We start from the raw sequence: 27,156 nt of genomic DNA on the forward strand, positions 1-27,156 counted from the left end.
ACTGTTTCAATAAACTTCTTCTTCGTTTGAAAGATATCGCCATGTCTCAAATTGACCAACAAAAACTGCATTGTCAGCAAAAAAAAAACAAGAGTACTAATCTTTACTTTTTCCAATTTCTTTTCAGTAGGAGAGCAAGCTTAAGAAGAGCCCTCACAGTGCACCTTCAATTCACGCTATCACGCATTTTTTTCCAAATTCACGCATTTTTCCGCAAGGGAATGCTACATTCGCAATTCTACTGATTGAAATTTTTGTCATGAGAAAAACAAATTCACAAAATTCATAGTTGCTGAGCTTCTAAGTAGTCGGAAAAAATAAAGTCACCATTCAAAAACATATGTCTTCTGTCCAAGCGAAGCATACTACGAGAAATGTGGGTGAAAATACCTACACGTGAAAAAAAAACTTGATACGCTATATGTACACGCTTTTTTTTTTATAAGAATGGTGTTTTTGCATTTCATCATGGATATTCTTAACTTTTTGGCGAAAATCGTCCAAAAATATTCTTACGGTATTCTTAGGTTAAGATCGAAATTGGCAATCTACAGGTTAAAATGCATTTAAAATGGCATTCTTAGGTTCAGTGGCTAAATTCTATGATGGTGATATTCTTACTGTATTCTTAATTTTTTGGCCATTTTCATCATGGACATTCTTATAAAGTGTATTCTTATAAAAAAAAAAGCGTGTAATAAAAACACTGAGAAATGATATTGCAAAAAAGTAGTTGCAACCCACATAACGTGCTTAAGAAGGGAAGACTTTTGCAATTGCGTTTCGAGCAATGGGGAAATACAAAATGTGACTTTTTTTTTTGAGGGGTTGCTGCAGGTAAGAGCACGAGAAAGGAAATATCATTATCACCAAGAAATAGGGGGGAAGCAAAAGCAGTCAGATAAGAGAGTCACGATAAGACTCATTATTTTACCTCTTCTAATATTTCTAATCATCTTTATATATAACGCGGTATACTTAGAGAGTGATTCGGTTGGAAGTGGTCTGAAGCTGCTGCTCTTTCAACTGAATCATCAGAAGAAGTCACACTAAGTCCGTTTGCGTGTTTCCCAAAACTGCCCTCATTTTCAGTACCTTTTCGTCACAAATACAGACGCTCTCTAATTGGATTTTCAAGAATTGGATTTCCATCGAATTATGAAGGGTATCGAATGGTATGGTTCGACTATACTGTAGTCATTGAACTACTTCTCTTTTTGGATTCATTTCGCAAAAATAAAGTAACAGAACAGGGAAGGGCCCAAGGAAAGCGAACGTCAAAATGCCAAAAGTCATTGATTCGCAAACTAGATGCCATTGCATTGAAATTAATTGGTTCTGTGAAAAAAGTGACGTCAATCATTCTCACAAAACAATGGAAGGGTTTCTAAAAAATCGTTAAAAAATAACTTCGGCAGATCAATGTCGGACGTTCTGTCAAAAGCATAGAATTATTTAAATTGTGAACAGTTTTTGTAAAGAATATTGGATTTAATCAGTGAATGAATGGAAGGAATCAAAGACCCTTTATCGAAAAGGCCCGCCGTTCGAGGACGTGGGAGAGGTCGTGGGCGTGGTGTTCTTGGAATGGTCGATAAAAATGGTAACATCAAACCAGCATTCCAGCCCAACCACACCCCAAATACATCGAAAGCAATCGAGTCATCAAACCTAATCGAAGTTAAAACAGAGCCTTGCCAACCGAGCACGCATCAAACTCCACCAGTAACTCGTCCAGCTACACCACCTGTGTCACCAGTCTATGTTACAGTCAAAGAAGAACCCTGGGAACCAGTCACAGATCAAACCTATTCTTCACTAAATCTTCCACCTACATCGAAACCATCCTCACCCAACCCACTCCTACATGACGAAGCAGACACCCTTGACTTTCTTCCAGAACCAGAACCTTTCGAGTCACCAGTATGCGCTAAAGTCAAAGTAGATGCCCTAAAAAATATACAACCAACTACAATCGATAATCTAATGCCATCACCGAACCATCGATTCTTCAATGATGTAAGTCCCAACAGAATCATTGAAAAGGTAACCAAAAAGAAAAACAAAAAGAAGAAGGGAAAGAAAAACGCAATAATGATCGGTGAAAGAAACCATCAAAGACCAGAAGAACCAATACCGCAGTCAGACAACCAGAACAAAGTTAACAATAGGTTTAAGTGGACAAAAGAACAACAGATTCGTGATCAACAAAAGGCAGCAATTCGTCAGGACGATTTCCATTGGGTGAAACCAGACATTCCTCAGAAAGTAACCAATGAGAAACCAAAGACAAAACTCAAACCAAATCAATTTCATTGGACAAAGGATGAGCAACAATTCCCAGTGCTGAAACCTGAAATAACATCAAATCCGACCCACGTCAAAGAATCCGATTACGTCCATTTGCAGAATCCTGAAACACCTGAGAACATACAACATAAAAAGTCAGCCGCCACGCGTGCAAAGAAAAACGATAAGTTCCATTGGGTGAAGGATAAAAAGCCTGAGTCGAATGCCACTAAAGAACATCAGGAAGAAGCTGACCAAAGAATAGATCAACTGAACAAATTCCCTGCGACATTTGAAAAAGCTAATAGGGAGAGAGAATTTGTCGGTCAAAAGAAGAAGAAAGAAAAGAGTGATTGGGAAAAGGAGAAAGAAACATGGGTCAGACCGGAGAATACGGTTTGGAGTTGGTACAGTCACGGCTATGTGGATACCACACCTATGAATATCGTGGAGGATTCTGGGATTGAAAAAGAACCAAGCACCAGTCCTTCTGAGGAGAGCGTGAAACAAGATGAAGAAAAGGCTGTTGCGGATTGTGAAGAAGCAGAGGCTCATAGACAAAAACACATTCTCTCGGTGGACGGCGACATCAGGATCACAAAGAATGGGGAGCTTCACATAGGATCTCATTGCAAATCGCCAACAGAACAGCAAATAAGTATGTTTTATTTTCCATACATCCGTACACTCTTATTTTATATTAGTCAGTAATTTCTTTTAGGGCTTGGCTGTTCTTTTAGGCAATTTGCTCAGGATCATACTAGTGTCTACTCTTTTTGCAACCTCGCGAAGTATGTCTTTTTCTGGTTACTTTCTGTACTTTGAGTGTGCTATTGTCAGTACAGTGGGGACCAATAAGTTTTCAATTCGATTTTTCTCTTTAAAAAAGGGAGCAAAAAAATTTCTTCTGATTCAGAACAGCCTTGATAATAATTTCCATTTTTCATCATACAGAAGACATATCAGAATTATTTGCAAATATCAGTGAAAGAAGAAGGGAAAGAAAAGACAGCACCGACATAAAAAGTCATTGCACCAAAGCAAGCATGATTTCAACAGCAAGCACCGTTCAATATGCAACAGAATCATTTACAGATGACATCGACAGAGAAAGTTACGGAACCGATAAAGAAAGTTACACGACCGATAAAGAAAGTTACACGACCGATAAAGACAGTTACGCAACGGATAAAGAAAGTTTCGCGACCGATAAAGAAACTTACGGGGCTGATAGAGAGGGTTACGCGACAGACGAAACAGAAGATTATCAGTATGATGATGACGAAGAGAGTTTCAGTGACGAATCCAACAGTGATCTCTCAGAAACCGGAAGAAAGGTAACCCCATGAATAATTTTGTCAAGGCTAAAAGTTTAACTCTTTATGGGATTTTCTGTCTTTGCAAGGCTTTGTAAAATCGCTCATGGTATACTAAATGGAAAAACGTTTCCAAATGGTAATGATTTATTTGATTTTAGATAAACAATGTCGATCCTTTGGCGCGGTGTTTAAAACCGTTTTCCTTTTATTTTACCAAAGTCTTCTTTTTCAATAGGAACAAGACAGTCGACGCAAATCCATTCCGAAATTCGTAAACGATCGAAGTTACGTTAGTGATAGTGAAGAGGAGAAGGAGCAGAAGAAGAAGAAGAAACAAGAGCAGAAAGATGAGAAGATGAGAAAAGATCGCACGAAAGAAGAAGTTGCAAATATCACAACAACCTACAACGATACAAGAGGGAAACAGAACAACCGTTTGTTTAAAGAAATCACAACTGGAGATGGAGGAGGGCGTTATGAACCGCCTTATTTTCAACAACACCCACCACCAGTTATGCACGTTGAACGGACAAGAGAACCGCCCTCACCTTACAAAACAACTGGACGCAATAACAAGATTGTATGGAAATCACCCATGATCTATAACTGGAAAAATAATTCGGTAAGTGTTGAGATTGATTCTTTATTTTTTTTCACTTTCCTGTTACTTTATCTATGCTTGGCGTAGCTTGATCAAAAATTTCTATCCCGAAAAGTCCGCGTAAAACTCGAAATGTTTTTTGGGTCCTTTAAGAATCCTCTATGAAATTTTTGCCTGTTGAACTTTCTGCTCTTGGGAAAGCTACAGTGCGCCACCTTGGCGTTCCAGATACGGTCACTGGACATCTAACTGTAGTATATAGTATGTCTTTACTCAATGATTTTACAGACAGAACCGGTCAACCAGTATGGTCGAGTTCGAAAACCTTCAAACGTTCAATCACCAAAGAAAAAAACAACGACAAAGAAATATGGTATTGAGAGGATCGATCAAAGTTCATTTCCAACGTTAGAAGCTGCACTGAACTCACAACAAAATCCAGCATCGCCCAGTCATAACAATCCAACAGAACCTAAAGGCGGAATATCATACAGTCAAATGGCATCAAAACCACAAGATCAACCACGCCCACAAGCACCAACACTAGCGACCGCCACAGGATCTCGAAAAGCAGCAAACAAACATTTAACCACAAAGTCACCGGCTCCAAAGATCGCATCTGAGGGTAAGAATTCCTTCGTCTTGTTATTGGTGTTTCTTTTACAAAATTTGTGCGGAAATCTTTCACACCACTCAAATTGCAATGAAGTATATCTTCTTGGTTTAAACCAAGTTATCTATCAAGCATTAGTTTATGACAACCGTTTATTTCAGGGATGAGCTGGAGTTTTTACAAGATACTTCATTAATTGGTCATTTTTTAAAGTGATAGAGATGACGCGTTCTTTAGAAAAAGTAATAAGATTCTTTTATTACATCTTAACGACCAACCAAATCAAATAAGAGCTTGTAAAAACTCCAGCTTGTCCCTTATTTCAAGGATACTTGTAGCTCCAGTCGACACTCTCTAATTCGACGTTTTTTTATTCGATACGCTCAATTATTCAATAATATTGAAAGTCACCGTCAACAAGAAACTCTCATAAACGACGCTCTATTAATCCATACGTTCCCTTCTTCGATGAAAATCCTTTTCCCCCTTGAAAATTGAATTGGAGAGTTTCGACTGTACAAACTTCAGCAGCTTTGAATTTGAAAACCTTATATCTTTAGAGCACCATCAACCACCAACAACAGGCCAGGAATATCAAGGAGAAATAAGACGTAGTCTTAAAAAGAAGATGAAACACCAAGAAGAAAATCATGAATATAATTCGTCTTTCTCATACGAAGAATTAGCTGCACGTGTCAAAGATTGTAAGCTTCAAATAATACAGGCTACTAACGAGTCGACCAATGATCAGCCTATTAAAACCATCCCTGTGGTGGAGCTCGAAAAACAACTGAAACAACCCATTGAAGAAGAGAACGACTCTTCCCCACAGGTAAACAGCCAACGACGCCCCTTTGAGATGGATAAAAGCTCTCGTTCTGACTTCATGACGCGCGTGTATTCCTATTTACACGATAGATATTTGAAATAGTGAAACTATTAGATAAATAAGTTTTAAGCTTTGTAATATTGATAATAATAAAGTTTAGAAGATAGGTGGAATATTGAAACAAAATGATTATTCGAAATTTTTTCTCACATTCGGAAGTTTGGGTTACATGGACCCAATACAATGCATTTACAAGGAGATCAAAACTTGACAATTTAATAGTCTTGGCTCGACATCAACATCCCATTTTACATATCAACAAAAAATGTCACAAACCCTGATAATAAACATGAATAAACCTAATTGGAAATTCGAAAGACTGTCTCACATACACCAACAAACTCTTGCACCATAATTCCTTGTGTGTAAGGGACTAAGCTCGAGTCTTCAAGGGTTTAATGTGTCATTACATTACCGTATTCACCATTAGAATGATTTTCATATTATTTGCCCCATGTAATCTAGAACCCAATCTCCTTTGCATCATTTAGTAACACATATCAACCCTGAAAGCGTGGGGGAATGGGTTCGAGCTTTTACCAAAAATGATAGAAATCGAATTTTTTTACACATAGAAATAAATAGAATCACAAAGTACTCAAGAAATTTCTAGATTTTTCTATATAACGGACACATTTGAATTTTTACGTTGATTTTTTCTGGCAATCTCTAACCCAGTCTCCCCGTGCTTTGAAAGTTGAAGTTGAAGCGTTAATGTGTTGGATACTCTTATAAATAGATGACAAAGAAGACTGAAGAAGGGGAAGATGCAAAAGAAAGCGATGAAGGATTTCATGACATCGATGAAAAAGATGATGAGAAGTTGAACAACGAAAGATTGGCAGACAGTATTTTAAGATTTTGTTTCGATGCAGAAGTTGTTAAAGACATTGAGATCAAAAATGAAAAGGTAAACATTTTCACTAATTTACTGACCGTTATATATTCCTCTTAGCGGAGGGGAATGTTCAAAAGTTCTTCATGTTGAAGCTAAATAAAAGTTACGAATTTACGAAAGCTTAATTATTCCAGGAGCTGGTGACATAAGTTTACCCACCGAACAGGAAAACCTCCTTGTGCAAATAGAGCTAATTAACAATTTGAGTAAGCAGGGCGAAAATTATGGCGCGTTCAAGCTAAATCATGACGCTTGCAAACTCAATCTGATGTCTGCTTAAACAGCAGCCAATAAAAATACACTTTTAAATCTGTCTTTAGATGAAAGAAACCAAAGAAGTTGACTTGTACAAAAAACGAATACATGGCGATGTATTATACCACTTGGCGTCAAGTATCAAGGTATGTATATCACATCCGTGAACTGTGTAGAGATCTTTACTTTCGTGTTTCGTGATATCGTGTAGGTAGCATGTGTAAAAATAATAACAAAACTTAGTGTGCCTTTCTTTAAAGCTACTACATTGGGAAATCGAAGTTTAGACAGGAGGGGCGCAAATTTGCGTAGGAGAGCAGACTTTTATGACACTGTAATTATCTATTCACAAGGTAAAAAGATAATTAGCATGTTATAAAAATCTGCTCTCCTACATAAATTTGTTTGCAGAGATTTAAAATCACCATAAAACTTTTAAAATCAACTGCAGGTCCTTTCTGATGGTTCAATGACCAAAAAGGAACCTATCTATGTGCCATGTGTTCTTTTATCTTCCAGACATCGTCCGATTATATTTCAAACACTTTGGAGAGAAGATATCCTTTATGGAAAACACATTGGTAAGGAAAGAAAACTGAACAGCTCTTTGTGTTTTATTCTAATTGTGCTTTTGGAAACCTGGTCGAATTTTTTAAATTTACCATCAATTTTGGTCAGTTTTTGCTAACCCCTCTTTTTTCGGTGACAGGGAAATTCTGCATTTCATTTTGGAACAAAGCGGAACCGTAGTAACGCACGAACACATGGCCTTAAATTAGATATTCTACTAGGTGACGAAATTTACAAACTTACCTTCAATCTTAAGTTAACCAGATTATCCACCCAAAATCAACTATGTCATATCAATTATCAAAATCAACTATGTCATATCAATTATCAAAAGCAACTTTGAGATCAAGCAAGACTTTGTTTTGGATTTACCCGGTTTTACAGTTTTAGGTTAAACAATCTTATATGTGTTTAGGACACCAGACAGAAAAGACGACCAACGATTTTGGAACAAATGGACAATAGCTGACGAATTAGACTTTAGTGAGTTGTTTTTATATGAATAGTCTTGAAACTCTCAATTTCTTGAATAATGTAAGGGGGTATTAGCAAAGCTAAAAGGCAATAAAAATTGCAATCTTTTGTTCTTGTGAAAGTGGAAACAAAGAGATTGCCAGCGCCGTACTTCGATTTGTTATTTGTCATTATTTCTTAGCATTTCCAGTTTTTGACTGTCGTCAGATGATGAAGCCATTACACCGTTGCAAAGTATGTCGTCTGTAAGCCGAACAGACGTTAGATTACCGAGATCAAATGCTAGACTGATTTTATAATCTTTATATTATTTATTTTATTTCAATTTTTCCTATTTTTCTAGCTAGACTTAGAATATTTTGAAATTTTTCTCTAATTCAAAGTTGGGCAATATGGAATTTAGCCCGATAGAAACAAGTTTTCATTTCATTTGAAAATTTTGTATACTTTGTATCTAGAGTTCAGAAAAATGTTGCAGTACATTTGCTCGGTTTGAAGCTATTGCATGGTGTAGATCTTTTTTTGATTTGGAAGACTTGCCAAAAATCATTATTTTTTGGCCTTAAAATTTTGCCTGGAAACGCAGAAAAGCGCAAATTATAGTACGCTAAAACTGCACTTTGTGTGTTCCAAGAAGGGCGCAAAGCATAAAGATATAGGTTATATAAAAATTGTTGTGTAAGCGGGAAAAATCGCATTTAAAAAAGGAATAAAAACCACCTTAAGTTGTCCTCAAACCTCGGGACGCGTTATTGAAACAGATCAAATAATAACTTTAAGAATCTCAAAAATGCGTAAAAATCCTAAACAAAAGACTCTGACTTCTTTCAATTCATAATATGCACCATTGCAATGTCTTCCGACGTTACATCACGGACCCAACAGCTGATTGGTGACAAGTCAGTATTGACTGATTTTACGTCACTTGCAACCAATCCGCTGTTGGGTCTTCAGAAGACATTGTAGTGGTGCATATCATGAATAGCTCAGAAGATCGATCGATCGATTGTTATAAATTAACAGTCAAATGAATCAACTTACTGAATACTGAATTCCTGAAGCACTTCGTTGAAATCATCCCACATATTGATGGTAGAAGTTCCATCTAATTGCAGTTTGTTTGACAAAAGGTCCATCTTATTGCTGTACCACATGGCATGTATTTTCTTGTTTTTATTATAATGTTATTAGTAGTTAATTTCTAAAGGGAAAATATTTTATTTCACTTTCTTTGTATGATAATTAGCAGTAATTAGACGTTCGAAAATGTTTTGGAGTGAAAAAAATTACATGGAATCATGATAATAAGACAAGTCGCAGAAAGGCTCTCTCTCATGTATTGGAGGAAAATCAAGGAATAGTTTCGCACCATTTCTATGTTTTGAGCAGAACACAGGGTCATTCTGTCAAAGTTTTTCAAGTGCTTCAGGAATTTGAATCAGGAAAAATGAGGGATAATTTGCTTGAGATATCGTTCAGAATATCAATTTGTTAAACAAAACCATTAGATAACGTATTATTTATTAAAATAAAGAATAAAGTAAAAACCAAAAAATATATATATAAGGAAATGCAGAATACCTTTTATTACTCATTCTTAAATCGAATTTATACCCTCAAGGAAGTTGGACTTAAAACTTAAGGATGACATTCAATTAATTCGAGGAAAATATTGAACACGACTATCAATCTAATGGGATGCTCTACATAGTTCGCAAAGGGTGTGTTGAATCAACACATTAGAAGAGGGGTTCACGTATTATAGAAATCATTAAAGAAATATTCCTGGAGTTAGACTATAAGTCATGAAAGGAGTATGGATGGATTCTTTAATACAAATCCCAAGGCGAAATATAAAACCAAAATTGTTATCGGAAGTAAAAAATCTATTAAACGAATTTCTCAATTTCTCAATGTTAAAAATAAATTTCTAAAAATAAATATATTGTATGTTTTTCTTGCGCTTTGTTATATACTCATTAATAATGGTAACCTTTTGATTAAAATTGTCTTTTCAGACAAACACCAACATCTTTCTAATCAACCAACCAAACAATGATCACCGAAACAACATTATCATCAGTGAATTCATAACTTTTCGTTTTAAAAACAAACACATTATACATACAGGAAACAAACCAGACAACGATCTATTAATTATTATTCTGATTAACGACCAAAAAGTTATGACGTCACATGCTAATTCAAGGGATATTAACATTAACATTACCCAGACAATACACGTTTAACCTTCAACAGAAATTTCGTTACAATGATTCGTTTTATTGACTTCATTCTTTTGTTCCTCTTCATCACTGTTAGCTTTCCATAGTCCGTATGTTTTGCCGACAGTTGTTTGCCATAACCGTAATGTTCCATCTTCTGATCCAGAGGCGTACACTTCACCATCTGGTGAAAATCGAACGCAATGGACAGGTCCAAAATGAGCATGTGAAGCTTCTACAAAAGAGAAAGAAAACAACAAGGTTACACTTAACCTATACGCTTCAAGGAGATTGTATCTGTGAGAATGTCACTTGGATTGGACTACTCCCAAATTTTGACTGGTGCTTCCTTTAGGTTTGCTCCTGGGAAATTTAGAACATTATTTTTATCAATTGAGGAGAGTTCAGATTGTTTGTACTTACCTTGTTGGGCTCCAGTGTGATAATCATACTTGTACATGAGAAAGTCTTGACCTCCAGCCACAAAACAATTTTTCGAAGGATGCAGAGCTACAGAATTGATCTCTGAACCAATCGAATATCTCTTGATTTCTTTCAAGCTGAAAACAGATATGCAAACGTTCCATTTTAGTCCAGGAAAAATGGCCAAAAACCCACCTTGAACGGGACTTTGTGAACCATTGTTTTTTAGCTTCCTATGTACCTATAGATTACGGTTTGGGATGGTTTTCAGGCTGAATAGGTGATAAAACCCTAAAATTTGACTTAAAACAGGGTCTTTTGCTCAATCAAGGGTCCCCCCTTTACTAGTCGATTTTTCAAAGTGCTCAAATGAACAAACTTTTGTGCTAATCTGATAGAGCTCGAAGTGCTGAGCAAAAAAAATGGGGTCATATGTTTAGTTTTGAACATCCGTTGGGGAGCTAGGGCTCGCCAAAGTCGTCAAAATGGCTGTTTTAGCCCTTTTTCTGCTGACGTCAGCATTTTTCCTTCGAATTTTTAGGCATTTCTGACACTTTCGCTGGATAGCCCTGAAAGAGTACTTCCAGAAAATGGTATGGTTTGTTGTGTTACAAATTGTAGATCTCGAGATAATTCCATTTATAGATCTTACAAATCCCATAAAAAGTGCTGAGTCAGCAAAAAATTGCACTTTTCATATGTTACTTAGACCTCCATTTTGAAAATAAGCTATCATTTTCACTCCTTCAAAAGTCAATTGTATCCATTGAGTGGGATTTGACAGTCTTGGCTACTCTAGTTTTGCAGTTTGAGCCTCAAAAAAGATTCTTCAAAGCTATCTGTGACAAACCTTTCAGTGCTAAAGAAAATGGCTTGATTGCCAGATGCTACACATAGTATTGCTTTGTCTTTTGATAATTGCATTCCATTAAGTGGCTTTTCCAAAGTGATGCAATTTTCTTGTTTGAGAGTTCGAACATCAAAAATTCTGTAAAAACAGATAAAACGTGTTAGTTAGAATAAATCTTTTCATGGATCGAAGTTACCCTTAAAATTAGCTAGAAACCAGAGAGGCAGCTCATGAGGATGGAATAGTGAGGATACTGAATCATTTGTGCTACAGAAGTATCGATTCATGGAACGCCTTGGGAGTTATGGTTGTGACAGAACAACCTATAAGACCTATAACAACTGTAAAATTTAACAATAGTTCCATAGAGTTCCATAAAGAAAATATTTTTGGCCACAATGATCATTGAAACTATTGTCAGGGGCTGCTTAAAAAGGCCTCAATATTCAGAATTTCTTACCCATTCCTAGGAGGAATATTTCATAAAAAAGCTATAATAAACAATGTATGATTTGGATTTGACAAATACAAATACATGTACAGATAGGACACTGATAACTTAAAAACATCCAAAACGCTTACCTAATAATCTTTTCATCTGCACCTGCCACTATACTGTTATCATTATTGTACCATAAACATGCTTTTGGATTGGCTGTCAGACCTTCAATAATTTCGCCTTCTAAAATAGGAAATTAAGATTTTAAAACTCTGAGCTGCAAAATTAAAAAATGTTGTCCCATTAATTTCCTAATAACATAATAAATTAAACAACAATCATTCTAGAAAAAAGTTAACATTTTTTGATGTAAATTCCAAGAAGTAATCAATCTTTTATTTGGTGCTTAAAATATATTAAGGAAGTTATAGTACCACCATCACAAACCTTTATCAGTGTTTTGTATATCAAAAATTCTCATTTTCTTTTCATTACTACCAGTTAACAAAAGATTCCCATCCTGGAAAAAGAAAAAGATCTACATTAAAGATATTTTCAAACAAATACAATATTTGATTGGAATGAATGTAAACACGAAATTGAAAGAAATCAACAAAAGTTATCATGCACGAATAGGTAATGGTGTAATACATTAGATTGAGAGATCTATAATCTTACCTGAGAGAAATCAACAGTTTTAGCAATATGCTTATGTGTAAATGAAGCACTTTCTTTCCCTGCAACAGCATCCCATAATTTCCTAAAATAAGGTAAAAATTAAACAAGAAAACTTATAAGAAATTATTATTGAACTCTATTTTCAAACGGTAATTTTGTAGGAGAAATCATATGGTTCTGATGTAATAATGAGAATATCAAAGGAGAAAATAGAAATTTTCACATCTCCAAAGGACAAGTTGTAATGTGATTGTAGCCTCACGGGACAGTTCCTTCATACGCTAAAATTTCTTAAGAACTTTAGACCTCGAAGCCTTCTGATTTTTTATTTATCCTTTTATGTTTTGCAAATAATCTTTGAATTACCCTTTGAATTACCTTTGAATTAATTGTAAAGTAGCATTGGCTTTTATTAGCCTTTGTTGCTACCTTTTCATCAACATGAAATAAACTATTAAATACATACCCAAGAAACAACAACAAAACCAATCAGATTTGAGTAATTTAGCATGACGTATAATTTTAGTCATTAGATTAATCACACATTCATTTCGAAGTACAATTAACAACATATCAGGAGTAACAATTAGAAAATTGTAATTTCCCAAGTCCATAGGAAGATGATACAAATGATTCATTGTTGATTGAAGGAATTACTTAATGTGTGATTCCGGTGGTTATCATCACCTATGATCAACTAGACACCTAAAGGTGCTCGAAACTTTGATGTTTGTGTAGGAATGTCTTTTTTATAAACTTTTTAAAAATAAGCCTACATCAACATTGTATTGGCTTATTTTCTAGAAACTGTTTATGATGAACCATTGGAGATTATGATTTAAAGGATTAATTGTATTCCTTATTTATAATCCTTTTCAACCAAGATGTGTGTAATTATTCTAAAGAAGAGTGTTTTAAGAGGAAAAAAGGGTTTTAATAAGTTACTAATATAATAAGATTTACACTGAGAAATCAGCAGCAGCTGTAGCAGCAAGTGTGGCATCTTTGTTCAAAGTAGCACCCCATACAGCACCCTTGTGTCCTTCAAATGTTCCAATCCAATCCCCTGTTTCACCATGTCTAAGCATTGGTTTTCCATCTGAAATTTAAAATTAGAAATCTTATTCATATACTATTAAGTTAATAATTATTATTAATACTATTATTTTTCATCTTGAACTTGGTTCAGGTAACTCTCATACTTGCTGTTGCAAATACATTTTGAAGTCTACTTCTAGTTTCTATTCCGAAAACAAAACTTTTTTTAGTTCTGAAAATGGAACTTTTTTATAGCTTTGGAATGTTTGCCACGTTTTGTTTCAATTTTAGGTAATTTCAATTTAATTGAACTTTTGGGAAAGAAAGATGCCTTTTTTTCACATACTGTAACCAAAAACAGCACCTTAAAATTCAATTTTTCTGACCATGAAAACATCTTGAAAAAAACCGTTTCATTTGTCTTTGCTACGGTTTTTTGAAGATCATTAAGACCATGGCCAGCGGATTGCTAAAGTTTCAAAAATAAAGAAAAAATTCAAAATGTCTGTAACCAACTTTTTGATATGTTTCTTACTCAATTCAAGGGGGCTGATTCCGAATTTGAATTTTACCAAGCTTGAAAACCCGCAGTTTATGATTTTTGGGGGGTCTTCAAAAGCATAAAAGACCTATACCATGTGATTGGTCTAATGTCAACATCCCTCTTCTAATTATGACACCATTTTTTATAGATAGGAATATTATGAAGGTCAGAATCACTGATAGTGATAGAGATTTTTCTCTGATTGCTAAGCAAAGAAAATCAGTTTCAATCAGTGATTCGGACATTCCTATTATTCCCATCTCCAAAGTAGGGTGTTGAAATTAGAAGAAAGAAGTTGATATTAGACCAACTAACGGTAGGAAAGCTAAAGAAACTCACTGACTTAATTTTGAAGTTTGAAAATCTCCACAATTGACGAACAACCATTTTTGGCCGATTATGGCTCTTCTCTTTAATCTTTTATTGGCAGTATAGACCAAAACACCTATATCAAGATTACGAGGTTTGGAGTGCAGGCCGATTTTACTTTCATTTTTAGTGGTTTCACTTTCGATTTCAAGCCAACATCTTAGCAACCAGGTGCTCGCCCATAGATACAGGGGTTTGTGCAAAAAACCAAACATAGGAAGTTTTCCAAATCCCCTATTTCGATTGAAACAATAAAAAATGAAGCTTTTCCATGCTTCACTTTTTTGCACTAATTCTTCTTTAAAGTTCTTCTTTTTTATTCAATGATTTTTTACGGCACTTTGTTGATAATCTAACTCTTGCGTCAAATTCCCTCTTTCTTCAGTAAATTGAAGATGAGAAAAAACCTAAGCCAGACCTAACGGATTGAAACAAATATATTAAGGGTGGGATTTTACAGCCCCACCCGTCGTGCAAGGCAGTGAGAGGCCCCGCGCGGGTGCCAAAAAGAAGGGCTGTGTGAAATGCTACCGTTATCCGGTAGCAGAAAACACCTGGAAATATGCCTGCTACAGTAAAAGAACAGGAGACAAGAACAACAAAGAAAAAGAGGACCACCCCCGCCCACAACAAAAAAGCAAACCATTTTTATAGAGCTCAAACCATTTTACCTTTACATCCACTGATGAGAAAATATGCCTCATCATTTTCTGAATCTGAAAATGCCAAGTCTACAACTGGCCTGGTGTGTCCAGGACAAGTCAGAGGAATCTGCTTTGAAGTCATCTTCATTGTTGGGTTGTGGTTGGTTGTGGTCGGCTTGCTGGTGCGGATGTGATGTGCGTGTTGGTTGAAGAAAAATCGAAAACACAATGTTGTAGAACTCCGTGTAAAAGAAAACACGAATTTGTTTCAGCTCTTCTCCTTAGTGTAGAAAAATAATAAAGAAAATAACAGTCCTGGAAGAAAATTGAACTTTCAATTAATTATTTGAATCACAGAAAAACTGTTATTGTACCACTTTTGTTGAAGTTTTATGTCAAACCACCATTTTCTATGAATATTGGGTCTATATAATTCTTTATAATTAATCATCCGCGGAAGAGTGTAAGTTGGGCTGCTCTTCTCGGAATTTCATATAAACATTCGATTCCAGTTTTCGAAAGAAAACGAAAGACACTCACAAACACAAGAAATCACCACGAACAGCGAAGATGGCTTCTTTCCTCAGGACAAGACTTACTCTTTTTGATTCAATCTTAATGTAACGAACGTTTGTTATGACTTAACTTTCCTTACATCAGTGACGATTTGGAGCAATTAAAAGTCACGTCGTCGGAAGGAAGGAACGCGCGCTTACGATAATAATTATTAGTAATTGTTTTCTTTGTTTGATTTTTGTTTGATCTATATCCATACCTCTAAAGTTGCAGTGGATTTTTTTGTAATGTCAGCTTATTTACCCTCTCTATTTTTACAATAGGTAGCATGCTGCATTAATTTCAGTATCAAATTAAGTGCTTATGTCAAATTATTGTAAAACAACACTGTTTCAGATTCAATCTGATTTTTTTCCACTGACTTGATTATGTGGATTATGTTTCATAATTATTGTGACCAACTGCTAATCATGTTAATGTTTTATGAAAAAGTGGGATGGAAGAGATATAATATGAATATTATCAGTGTCAAAAATCATCACCCGTCACACAAAAAATCCCCAATCCCCTGTGGGCCACTCAAGAAAAAAATTTTTTTTTCAGGAAGTTTGAATACACCTTTCCTGTAATTCAAAGTTTTCAGAAATGGCCCGGGAAAATGTGTGCTCCACCATTGTGTATAAAATTGTCTGGGAGGTAAAAAAAGCGTTTTTGCCTGCGAGGGGTTAGGGAAAGTGGGATTTCAGCCTCTAACTTTTGACAGCGATCTTCTTTTGGAAAAATATTTTCAGGGTGGTATGATATCATGAAAAGATTGAACATACTAAAATTTGAGGGAATTTTGTTCGACAGAACTTTAAAGAAAAACTCAAAAAACAAACTTTCCCTAAGGGAACGCAGGAAAAAACGGGTTTGTTTACCTCCAGAGACCAAACAGTGGAGAGCATCAAAATAATGCACGTGCATTAGTTTTACGAATTACGGGAAAGGTGTATTTACGGTAAAGGTGTATTGATTTCGAATTTGGTGTAAAACATAAATTATTTCAAAGGATATATTCTTGTATAATTTGACATAAAAAAAATAAGAACTCACTCTTTGAAGTATAGACCAAACTCTTCATACAAAAATTACTTGGGTGAGTTAGGGTGTGTCTAGATTTTTAAAAATCACAAATCCTGAATCCGCGACCAATAGCACTCATTCTCAGGGATTCATTTATGGATTTTTAGATGAGAAGGTTTCAGGACCCGGTTGTTACGTAATTAAATATTAACCTAAAAATTAATTATTAAAGAAAGAGTAAATTATGACGTCATCAAATTATGACGTCATAAATCGTAAATTAGCTCTAACTCTATAAGTACATGTCGAATCTTTCTCAAATTTGGACCAAAGATGCATCTTAATGGTGTCAAACTTTTCAATGTAAAATATTTTGAAATTTTTGATGACGTCAGCAAAAACTGCAAAAAATCGAAAAATGCAATTTTTTGCTGATGTCATCAAATTTTTCCAAATTTTCTTTTTCAAAAAGTTACATTTCAGTAAGATGCATCTTTGGTTCAAATTTAGGAAAGATTGGACTTGTATTTTTAATATTAAAGCGATTATACGATTCATGACATCACCAAATTCAATCAAATTATGACGTCATGATTACAATTTCTTTAATAATTAATTTTTAGGTTAATATTTAATTACGTAACAACCGGGTCCAGAAACCTTAAGGTATAGAGGTCATTTAGAGCCCTAAGTGGATCTCTGAATCTGGCTGCTATTGGTAGCGAAAACTTAGGGTAAACTGTTAAGTTTCTGAGACTTGCCCTAAGTCACTTGAGTACGGGAAACACATATTTGGACTTTGTACGCAAGCACTTAAGCTAAAGTCAGTTAGGAACATTTGGCGAGTTCCTGTACGCAGCCGCAATAAAAAAACCATAACAACACTCATTAAAAAATGGCGTTTGTGTCTTTTCTCACTTTTTTTAACCTAGACAATGTAGCAAACAAAGTAAGTATAAGCAAACTGTGCTTTTAATTGGCTGAAATTTTTTTTCGCGTCGGAAAAACTTTTTCGAACTTTCAGCAATGATTGACCAAACTGTTATAATAAGAATTATCCAGCGCATTTTTTATCTTCTTACCTTCTTCATAATCATTGAAGCACTCAAGGTTTACTGAAGTTAAGCACATAAGATGTTCTTATAGTTATTGATATTCAATGAAACACCGTTCGTTGTGCACTGAGGTGGAGTGCCTGACGTATCTCGCGCGGCAACTAACTCGCCTTCTGTTGGAAGACCATATCTGGCGTTTTGGCGTTACCACCCTCCTGGATGGTTTCCCTAACTGAAAGTCTCGCTAAAGGACAAAAATCAGTTTTTTGAAGTTTAAAAAAACACCACATAGAAGTTCTTTCGAATTCAGAATGTGAATAGAGCAGTAAAAAATACAACTTTTCTATTTTTCCTTTTTTTGCAATAGTTCTAGGAATGAAAATAAAGGGATAATGATAATTGAATACTATATGTGGGAGTTTGCAGGTGTTATGCAGAGGTGGCTTTTTTTAACGCAGCCAAATCCTCAAACTGCGCTTGTTGTTTTTTAAGTTTTTAGAATGATAGAAGTTAGCTGTGGCAGTTCATTTCAATCAGAAGTTGTTGGAATGTTTGCAAGTTTCTTGAAAGAAAATTCTTTGTTTGATTGTTATTTGATGATAGTGTTGTTGCTTATTTTGTTAGATCTGAAAAATTTATGATTGTGAGTGCACTTTAAGCTTTGATTTCCATTGAAAATCATATTCTGGCTTTCATGTTACTAAATACATACTCTTTCAAAGATTTAGAGCTAGACTGCCAGACTTGTTACTGAAACTGAATTTTTACTAATATAAAAAAAGACATGATCAATGAACTCTCTTTAAATAGGTGAATTGATATTAGAATTTAGTTTCAATTTAAGTTTGAATAAATATGACCTTTTTTTTATTAGAACCAGTAACAATTCGCTGAGGCTCGGCTGATTTTATTTTTTGGCACTTTGAGCCTGAAATTGTTCTTATCCTGTTCTTGTTTCTAGGTTGTAATGGAGCTTTAAAGGGCACTACACCCAATTTTTACTACTTTGACTCCTAAATTGCTTGAAATTGAGTAATCTCGGATCGGCATTTCAAGATGTTCTTGTATTGTTCTTATTTTTGGTGATTTTGAGTCTCATTGCTCTTATAAAATTGTTCTTATTGAAAAAAATGTAGATGACCCCAAACCTTAGAAAATTGGGTGAAAGCTGCTGAATGAATTTTCTCATTCCCAAGGAATCTTTTCCTGCCATCAAAATTTTTTTTGTCTAACTATATACCACAAGGGCCCAAAGAAAAGCTTGTAGCTAAGGGAGCCCTTATAGATTCAGTGTATAACATTTGAGTACTACCACATTTGGAGCTTTTGTATTTACAATTATTGGATCCCTTCAATTATCAAGTTATCTACTTTTATCAATTTAAGAGTAATAAACTGATTTAAAAATGAGTTATCCACCTGCAGGGGGTTATGGGTACCCTCCACAACCTGCGGGCTATCCTCAACAACAACCAGCTCCATATGGTCAGTCAGCTCCCTATGGACAATCAGCTCCCTATGGACAATCAGCTCCCTATGGACAATCAGCTCCTTATGGGCAGTCAGCAGGGTTTCCCCAACAGCCTTCTGCTGTTCCACCACAGCCACTTGGTTTTGATGGTCTTGGCAACAGCAATCCACCAGTAAGACTTGAATGGTTCAATTATTTATGTAATGTTATTTGGGTTTCTTCTTGTCTTTTTCAATAGGTTTAATATTAAGAATTCACTTCTAATCATGTCCTCCTCTCTCAGAGATATAAAGTAAAGGAAGAGAGGAATCAATGACTTTTCATTACTAGCAGCCAGTGGGAAAATCATTTCCTGAATAGCTTTGTGTCAAAAATAGCAAGAAAATATCTTTGTTTTATATTTATAGAGGCTGCACTTGAAAATATCGATTTGTCGTCATCTGACCCTAGATTGTGAAGTTTTTAAAAACATTTTTTCTAAGTGCAGCCTAATAAACCATTCTTATTCAAATCAGTTGTATTTTATTCTATTCTAGCCTGGTGGGAATGCCAATGCCTGGCGGAGGACCATCTTATCCACAAGCACAACCTCAAATGGGTGGATATCCCTCTCAAGGGCCACCGTCTGCAACCCCTGGATATCCCCAACCTGGTGCGTTTAAAAAAAAATTATTTTCCTAAAAAACCTCTTTTCTGTAGCTTGAATTCTCAATAAGAGCTTGTTATACCAATTTATAATCATTCTTATATATTTATTTTATAGGGCAACAATACGGTGGAGCAAACTCATCCTTTGGGGTAAGTAAAAGAATAAATACTTTTATTTTGTATGTACACAATGAACATAAAATTTGGTAAAATTTGACAGGGAAAAAGGTTTGTTTGTTTTTTTCTTGATTGGAAATTTAAAACAAGGATCAAATTCGATATCCCAAACTTGTAAAAACCTTTGGTAGGTATAAATTTTCATTTTATTCAAAATTTATAATCAAAGGGAATGGCATATGCCGCCTCTGCTGCCATGAATTTCCGTCCACCACAGTCAACTGGGGCATATCCTCAATCAAATCCCTACCCACAAGCTCAACCACCACCACAACAACAACAGCCTTATGGTCAACAACCTGGGTATTCAGCTCCCCCAAGTCAACCTCAACCTCAAGCATCTTCTCCTTACCCAACACAAACACAGGTAGAATCTATATTTATTTTACTTGATTGCAACTACAACTACTTTAATGGGATAAACTTTCGTGGGGATTCAATTTTGCGGATGGGCCTATCCGTGAAATTTAAAAATTTTGCGGGGACTTAATTTCGCGAATGAGGAGTTCCCTGATTTTTTGTATAATTTCGCGGATCAGGATTAAATCTAATTGATTCCAAATTTTGCAAAATCGAGGTAGCAAACAGAACTTCTCTCCAAATTTTGATATTGTAGTTTGCGAAAATTCGAATAATAATGAAGAAGATTTTCTTCAAACCGGGGTTTGAGTAGTCTGATTTGCGGGGCGAGAAACTGACACCCAAATCCGCGAAATTTAATCCCCGCGAAAGTTTATCGCATTATAGTACCTTTACTTACTCTTTTCTTTTTTTCAAATTCTTTGATAGGCAATTTGGTTTTGGAGAAAACCCATTTTTCTGTTTTAAAATGTGTGTTAGGTCAGTTATTACCATACAAAAGCCTGATAAAATTGAATCAAGCAATATGGCATTTTTTTAAACTCTCAAGAAGTTACATTTAATTTAATTTAAGTACACAGTTTTTATCTGAGAAATATGTTCCAAATAATCTACTGTTCGATACCTTTTTCATATTTTCAACATCACCAGAATAAACCACAACGTCCAGCTCCACCAGCTCAGCAAGTTGCACCAAAGGAACCATCAACGCAAGGAACTGTCAAAGATCATTCTCCTTTCAATGCTCAACAAGATGCTGAAATTCTCAGAAAAGCTATGAAAGGATTTGGTAACAAGTTCAAACAAATACAAAATTTTTGTTAAAGGTTTTTTTTTAAATAAGAGTGATATCGTTTGCTTACTCATCAATTTTGATTCACAAGCTTTTTGGATCTACTCTGGTGGGGTTGGAGGTCCTATAAATTAACCCATGTTCGTTAGTTAGTTAGTTAGTTAGTCACCAGCTTTTCTCGAGATTGGCTCATTAGTTTTTTCTGATTTTTGGCACAAAGGTGCATGACGATAAACCCTCGAATGTGACGAAGCCCGATTTTCGAAAAAAAAATGTTTTGGGCAAAGTTGGGCCAAAAAACGGCTTAAAAACGGGTTTTTTGGACTTTGTGAAAAATTGGATCATTAATTTTTTCTGATTTTTAGCATGAAAGTAGGGTACAATCATAGTTAAAGGATGGCTCAAGCAGATTTTTGCAAAAAAATTTTTTTGGCTCAAAAATCGCATTTTTATCTATAAGAACCACTTTTAATAAGAATACATCAATGTTCTTAGCCATGTTATTATTATTATTTTTATTAGTTTTTTTACGATGAAAATGTCACGGTGGAGGGTAATGATTTGAGTTTTCTGTGTAAACACTTATTATTTTTTTAGCTGAAAAACAAATCTTTATCTATAAGAATCACTATTTATGAGCATATATCAATGTTATTAGCCAAATTGTTTTTTTATTATTATTTTTTCTAACAGAAGAAAATGTCACGGTAGAGTGCGACGGTTTGAGTTTTCTGGAAACCTTATTTATTAAGCTGTGCATTTTTCTGATAGTGGTTTTTATAAAGAAAAGCGCTTAATAGCTTTTTTATTTATTTATCAAAAATCTTTTTCAATAGTGTTGATAGTTTCTCTCAATAGATATGCTTTCATTTTCTTTATTTTTTTGTATTTTGACCAGTTATGTCTTATGTGTTTCATTGTTTCAATGTTCACTGATTACTTTGATAACCAGGTAGGTCCATAAAAGTATCGCACTTGTTCACGTTGGATCGACACGGATGTGAAGCAAGGTTGGTCAGAAAGAGGAAAAGAAAAACATTTTTGCTTATATCAGCATAATATAACAATATGAAGACACTGTCCTGATATGAAATATGTGTCTGATATGAAAAGGGACACTTATGTAAAAAGAAAACCTTTAATAAATTAGTTTCAGAAGAAATCCTAATGTGTGATATCTTTTGTCGAAAATAGTTAATATGGTGCAGTAGTCACAAAAAAATAAATTATGGTTTAAGTATAGTATATATATTCATTCATGGACTTGTTTTATAGGTACCGATGAAAAGGCTATCGTACATATCATCAGTTCAAGATCGAACTCCCAGCGTCAAAGAATCAAATTGGAATTCGCAACTATGTATGGTAAAGACTTGATAAAGGAGTTAAAGAGTGAATTAAGTGGAAACTTTGAAAAAGCAGTTTTATGTTTTCTGATGCCACCTGCTGAACACGATGCTTATCAAATGCATATTGCAATGGAGGTTTGTCTATTCGTCTTATTCAATAGTATCTTACTTAAGTAAGCTGAAAAGTGTATTGAATTTTGATATAAATGACCATTTTTCATCTACATCGGATTATAATGTCACTCACAGCTGTGGAAAATTGTGCATTTTATTGTCCCAGGTACATTTATCGAATGCTGCCCTGAAAAACTTTGAATGCTGCCATGAAAAACTTTGAATGCTCCCATGAAAAACTTTGAATGCTGCTCTGAAAAACTTAATGTTTATTCTGAGATCAGCCTTTGGGAAAGCCTTCGTTCACAGTAGTTTTATCTCTTTCTTTTCCTTTTGATTTTAGGGGCTTGGTACAGATGAAAAAGCATTGATTGAAATTCTTTGTTCGAGGACGAATTTAGAAATCAAAGCAGCTGCAGATGCATATAAAAAACGTATGTTTAATTTCCAACGACCTTGATTAATTTTATTGTGTGTGTATTTATGTACTGTATTTATGTCTTGCAGCCACTTTATTTATTTAGAAATATTTTGTTGGCACATCCTTATAACAGTTTCCTCCCCCCCCTCACCAAACAATCTTTGCCCTCACATTTTTTTAATCTATAGTATACAAGAACGATTTGGAGAAAGAACTGAAAAGTGAAACTTCTGGTCATTTCAAAAGGTTACTTGTCTCTCTGGTTCAGGTGCGTTTCTTCTTCATTTGAAAGATTCTGAATAAGATTCGTACTACACAGCAAGTGAAGCCACCAAAGAGGATAGGCCCTTATTTTCCCAATTTGATGGTGGTCCTTGAAGAAATGTGAATTTTTGGGAAGAAATCCACACTCATCATGAGCCCCATCCAACTTAATAAAGCTTCTCTTGACTTTACTAGTTTTATTTTTGGACCAGAAACCTTTATGGCTTTATAATAATAACTTTTATTCAGGTGCACCTCGCCTTTCCCATCGACTGTGAACTCCTACAATTAAACCCAAATATTATTGATCCACTGAAAAATCTGCATAATAAACTGACCATAAATGTTTTCTCTATGTAGGGATCACGGCTTGAGAACGAACCAATAAATCAACAAAAAGCTAAAGAAGACGCAAATGTAAGCATACAACACTCGATCTCCACCATGTGAGGATCTGAAAATAGTTTATTTCGAAACTTCGGCAACCACTGTAATTTTCTCATTAATTTGTCAAGCGGCTTTGACTCATTGTGCCATTAGAAAACGATAGTTTTACTAAGCTCTCCACCTAGACTAGTCTCCTAAGATATCATGGCATATCTACTGCATATATTAGTTAGGTATTTTTCCTTTTGTTTCCAGGCTCTTTATATGGCAGGTGAAGCACGATGGGGTACAGATGAATCAAGGTATTATTATTTTGAACGGCTTCAAACGGCTTGCCTAAATAACTTCTTGAGTTCACAAAAAAAAGCTTCAAATAAGGAAAAATAGAACAGATTTACGCTGCCATTCGCCAAAATTAGTTCCCGCCAAAATTAAAAAAATTCGTCAAATTTTTTTGCCGCTCGTCAAAATTAGTTCCCGCCAAAATAAGTTCCCTTAAGGTAGTAAAGGGGTGTTCAAATGACCAACTTAAGGTTGTAATCTTAAGGTTTCCGTCCATATTCACAAAACGTAGTCACAAGACTGGTTTATGGTATATGTTGATGTTGTCAATGAGGAGAGTTCTTCTGTGTGAAAATTTAAAAAATATTAAATATTTCTTCTTAAGGTTTAATGCAATTATGGCTCTGCGAAGTAATGCTCAATTGAGATTGACCTTCGAGCAGTATACACACGTAAGCAAATCTAGTATTACAGCTTTACATATTGACCCTGGATTACTTTTGTGTACAGAAGTTACTAAGAAATTAAGAGTTAAAAATGAACTAAAATTTTCATTAAATTTTGTGCCCGAGCCTGTTATCTTTTCTTCATTTTCTAGTTTTCAAAGAGGACAATCGAAAAAGCTATTAAAAGTGAAATGTCGGGTGATCTAAAAGATGGAATGATGGCAATAGGTAGAACGTTTGAGTATTTAAAGTTTTTTCAATTCAAAACAATTTAAAAGCATTTAATTCTCTCTTAATCACTTGTATCGATCTTTTACACTGCTATGTTGCTTATAAATTTACTTAAACCACACTCATAAAGTGCTGATATTTTGAGCTTCAACTTTCACTCTTCTTTATTTCAGTGAAAATGTGCAAAAGATAAATCTGCATTCTTTGCCGAAAAGTTGTATTATTCTATGAAGGTATGAAGATTGCTATCCTTACTTGATACTGTTTTATTTAAGAAATCGAGTGAATAATTCAGGCTGACTTATCGTTGATTACAACCTGACCTGGATATCAAATTCAGGTGTTTTACTTTGTAAACCTATTTTTTTTGTTGACAGGGCTTGGGTACAGACGACACAACTTTAATTAGAATTATGGTTTCAAGATCAGAAGTTGATATGGTTCAAATAAAAAACGCTTTCAAAAACATGTACGGAAAAACGCTAGCAAGTTTTATCAACGTAAGTGCGATAGTAATTTGTTTTTCAATTAATATGAATGCTCGTCAAAAGTTACTTGCCAAAAGGTATTGATTGGATTCTTATATTATTTTAGTTTGTTTGTCTTATTCGATCAGAATTTGTTTACTCGAAAACTCGCAAATGTCAATCACATCTTGATTGAAATTTCTGGATTTTAAAACTCTTTCTTTATTCATTCAGGATGATTGTTCTGGTGATTATAAACGTTTATTGGTTGGAATCTGTGGTGGACATTGATTGATGCATACATTTTGTTGTACAGAAACTAAAAACGAAGAATCTTTATTTATGAACGATGATGTCCATTCATCAACTAACACTTTGGCTGTGTGTAACTGCGGGAATGGGGAAGAAATACTCGGTACTTCAAAATCGAACAAGCAGTTGAAAGCGACTGCTGAAATTATCCAAATGGAAAATTCCCAGTGGGTTTTATGTTGAAAATGTGATTTTGAAAATTTCGCCTGCAATTACATAATTTGGCGAGTCAGGATTTTACGCAATTTATTTTCGTGAAAATGGCAGGAATTTGTGAAAAGGCGAAATTTACTCGCTAAAATTAATCGGATTAAAATAGATAGACAACAGTTTATTAATTTTTGATAATTTCAGTTTTACATTACCAAACCCATAATAAACAGACGAAGAAAATAAGATTTGGAATACACGCTTCTTTCTTTTCAATTCAACATGAATATACCTAACTTTTTAAGAAAACTGATTCTGAAATATTCTTACGGCAGTCTTAGATTTGAATCCAAGCCAAGCTAAATTCTAGCATGTATTACGTACCTCGAGCAGAGATTTGGCATTTTTGTTGAACCTTTTAGCAATTTAATGGTAAAATGCTCTGAATGGCATTCTTAGGTTGATTTTCCAACAAATGTGGTGGTATTCTTATTTATCATATTCTTAATTTTTTGGCCAATTTAGTCATAAATATTCTTATAAAAAAATTGTGTATTGGTTGTTACCGTCTGTAAAACTGACACTCGACGCATTCACTAATTATTGGGCCAGCATTTCATGTCAGTTTTTATCTGTAATTTAATTTTTTGTTTTTTTGACAATTTTTTTGTATTATCTTTGCTTTCAATGCTTTGTTTATATTTCATGTGGTATGTACAAATTACGTCAAATTTCATCAAATTATTTTTACACATTATCAATCAATAGCACACTTGAATTAGAATTTTTTTTTCATTCTTCAATCCTCCAGAGAAACCTGGATAATTGGTGGTACGAATTTCTCCTGGTGGTGGTTAGGGTTACGAATTTCTCTGGTGGTGGTTAGGGTTGCGAATTTCTCTGGTGGTGGTTAGGGTTACGAATTTCTTGGTGGTGGTTAGGGGAATTTAGTGGTGGTTAGGTTGGTTAGGGTTACGAATTTCTCTGGTGGTGGTTAGGGTTATGAATTTCTTAGGTGGTGGTTAGGGTTATAATTTCTTAGGTGGTGGTTAGGGTTATAATTTCTTAGGTGGTGGTTAGGGTTATAATTTCTTAGGTGGTGGTTAGGGTTATAATTTCTTGGTGGTGGTTAGGGTGTGAATTTCTTTGGTGGTGGTTAGGGTTACGAATTTCTCTGGTGGTGGTTAGGGTTACGAATTTCTCTGGTGGTGGTTAGGGTTATGAATTTCTTAGGTGGTGGTTAGGGTTATAATTTCTTAGGTGGTGGTTAGGGTTATAATTTCTTAGGTGGTGGTTAGGGTTACGAATTTCTTGGGTGGTGGTTAGGGTTATGAATTTTTGGTGGTGGTTAGGGTTACGAATTTCTCTGGTGGTGGTTAGGGTTACGAATTTCTCTGGTGGTGGTTAGGGTTATAATTTCTTTGGTGGTGGTTAGGGTTATAATTTCTTAGGTGGTGGTTAGGGTTATAATTTCTTAGGTGGTGGTTAGGGTTATAATTTCTTTGGTGGTGGTTAGGGTTATAATTTCTT

At 34.8% G+C, this 27,156-nt stretch overlaps 3 protein-coding genes across 3 annotated transcripts; 2 read left to right on the plus strand and 1 right to left on the minus strand.

Moving 5' to 3' along the window:
* The first annotated feature begins 1,388 nt into the window (after positions 1-1,388).
* On the plus strand, positions 1,389-8,341 carry LOC136798394 (uncharacterized). The gene is made up of 10 exons (XM_067055004.1): positions 1,389-2,947; positions 3,244-3,626; positions 3,844-4,230; positions 4,498-4,834; positions 5,383-5,654; positions 6,451-6,621; positions 6,930-7,010; positions 7,384-7,445; positions 7,850-7,917; positions 8,090-8,341. Exons 1-10 carry the CDS (start codon positions 1,507-1,509, stop codon positions 8,155-8,157), a joined length of 3,270 nt encoding a protein of 1,089 aa, XP_066911105.1. The 5' UTR covers positions 1,389-1,506; the 3' UTR covers positions 8,158-8,341.
* A 1,022-nt stretch (positions 8,342-9,363) lies between these two features.
* LOC136798413 (serine-threonine kinase receptor-associated protein-like) lies at positions 9,364-15,398 on the minus strand. Its single transcript, XM_067055024.1, has 8 exons — positions 15,146-15,398; positions 13,487-13,622; positions 12,524-12,605; positions 12,293-12,365; positions 11,989-12,088; positions 11,407-11,544; positions 10,557-10,693; positions 9,364-10,368 (listed from the first exon to the last, which is right to left on the minus strand). Exons 1-8 carry the CDS (start codon positions 15,264-15,266, stop codon positions 10,154-10,156), a joined length of 1,002 nt encoding a protein of 333 aa, XP_066911125.1. The 5' UTR covers positions 15,267-15,398; the 3' UTR covers positions 9,364-10,153.
* A 3,716-nt stretch (positions 15,399-19,114) lies between these two features.
* Positions 19,115-25,885, plus strand: LOC136798423 (annexin-B12-like). Its single transcript, XM_067055034.1, has 15 exons — positions 19,115-19,397; positions 19,762-19,877; positions 19,989-20,023; positions 20,220-20,417; positions 21,062-21,200; positions 22,479-22,687; positions 23,010-23,100; positions 23,276-23,355; positions 23,712-23,768; positions 23,994-24,040; positions 24,406-24,472; positions 24,619-24,694; positions 24,872-24,930; positions 25,075-25,197; positions 25,399-25,885. The coding sequence occupies exons 1-15, from the start codon at positions 19,186-19,188 to the stop codon at positions 25,453-25,455; spliced, it is 1,566 nt and encodes a 521-aa protein (XP_066911135.1). The 5' UTR covers positions 19,115-19,185; the 3' UTR covers positions 25,456-25,885.
* Positions 25,886-27,156: the final 1,271 nt, after the last annotated feature.

Source organism: Clytia hemisphaerica, unplaced genomic scaffold, assembly GCF_902728285.1.
Source record: "Clytia hemisphaerica strain Z4C2 unplaced genomic scaffold, Clytia hemisphaerica genome assembly, whole genome shotgun sequence".
Taxonomy (NCBI): Eukaryota; Metazoa; Cnidaria; class Hydrozoa; order Leptothecata; family Clytiidae; genus Clytia; species Clytia hemisphaerica.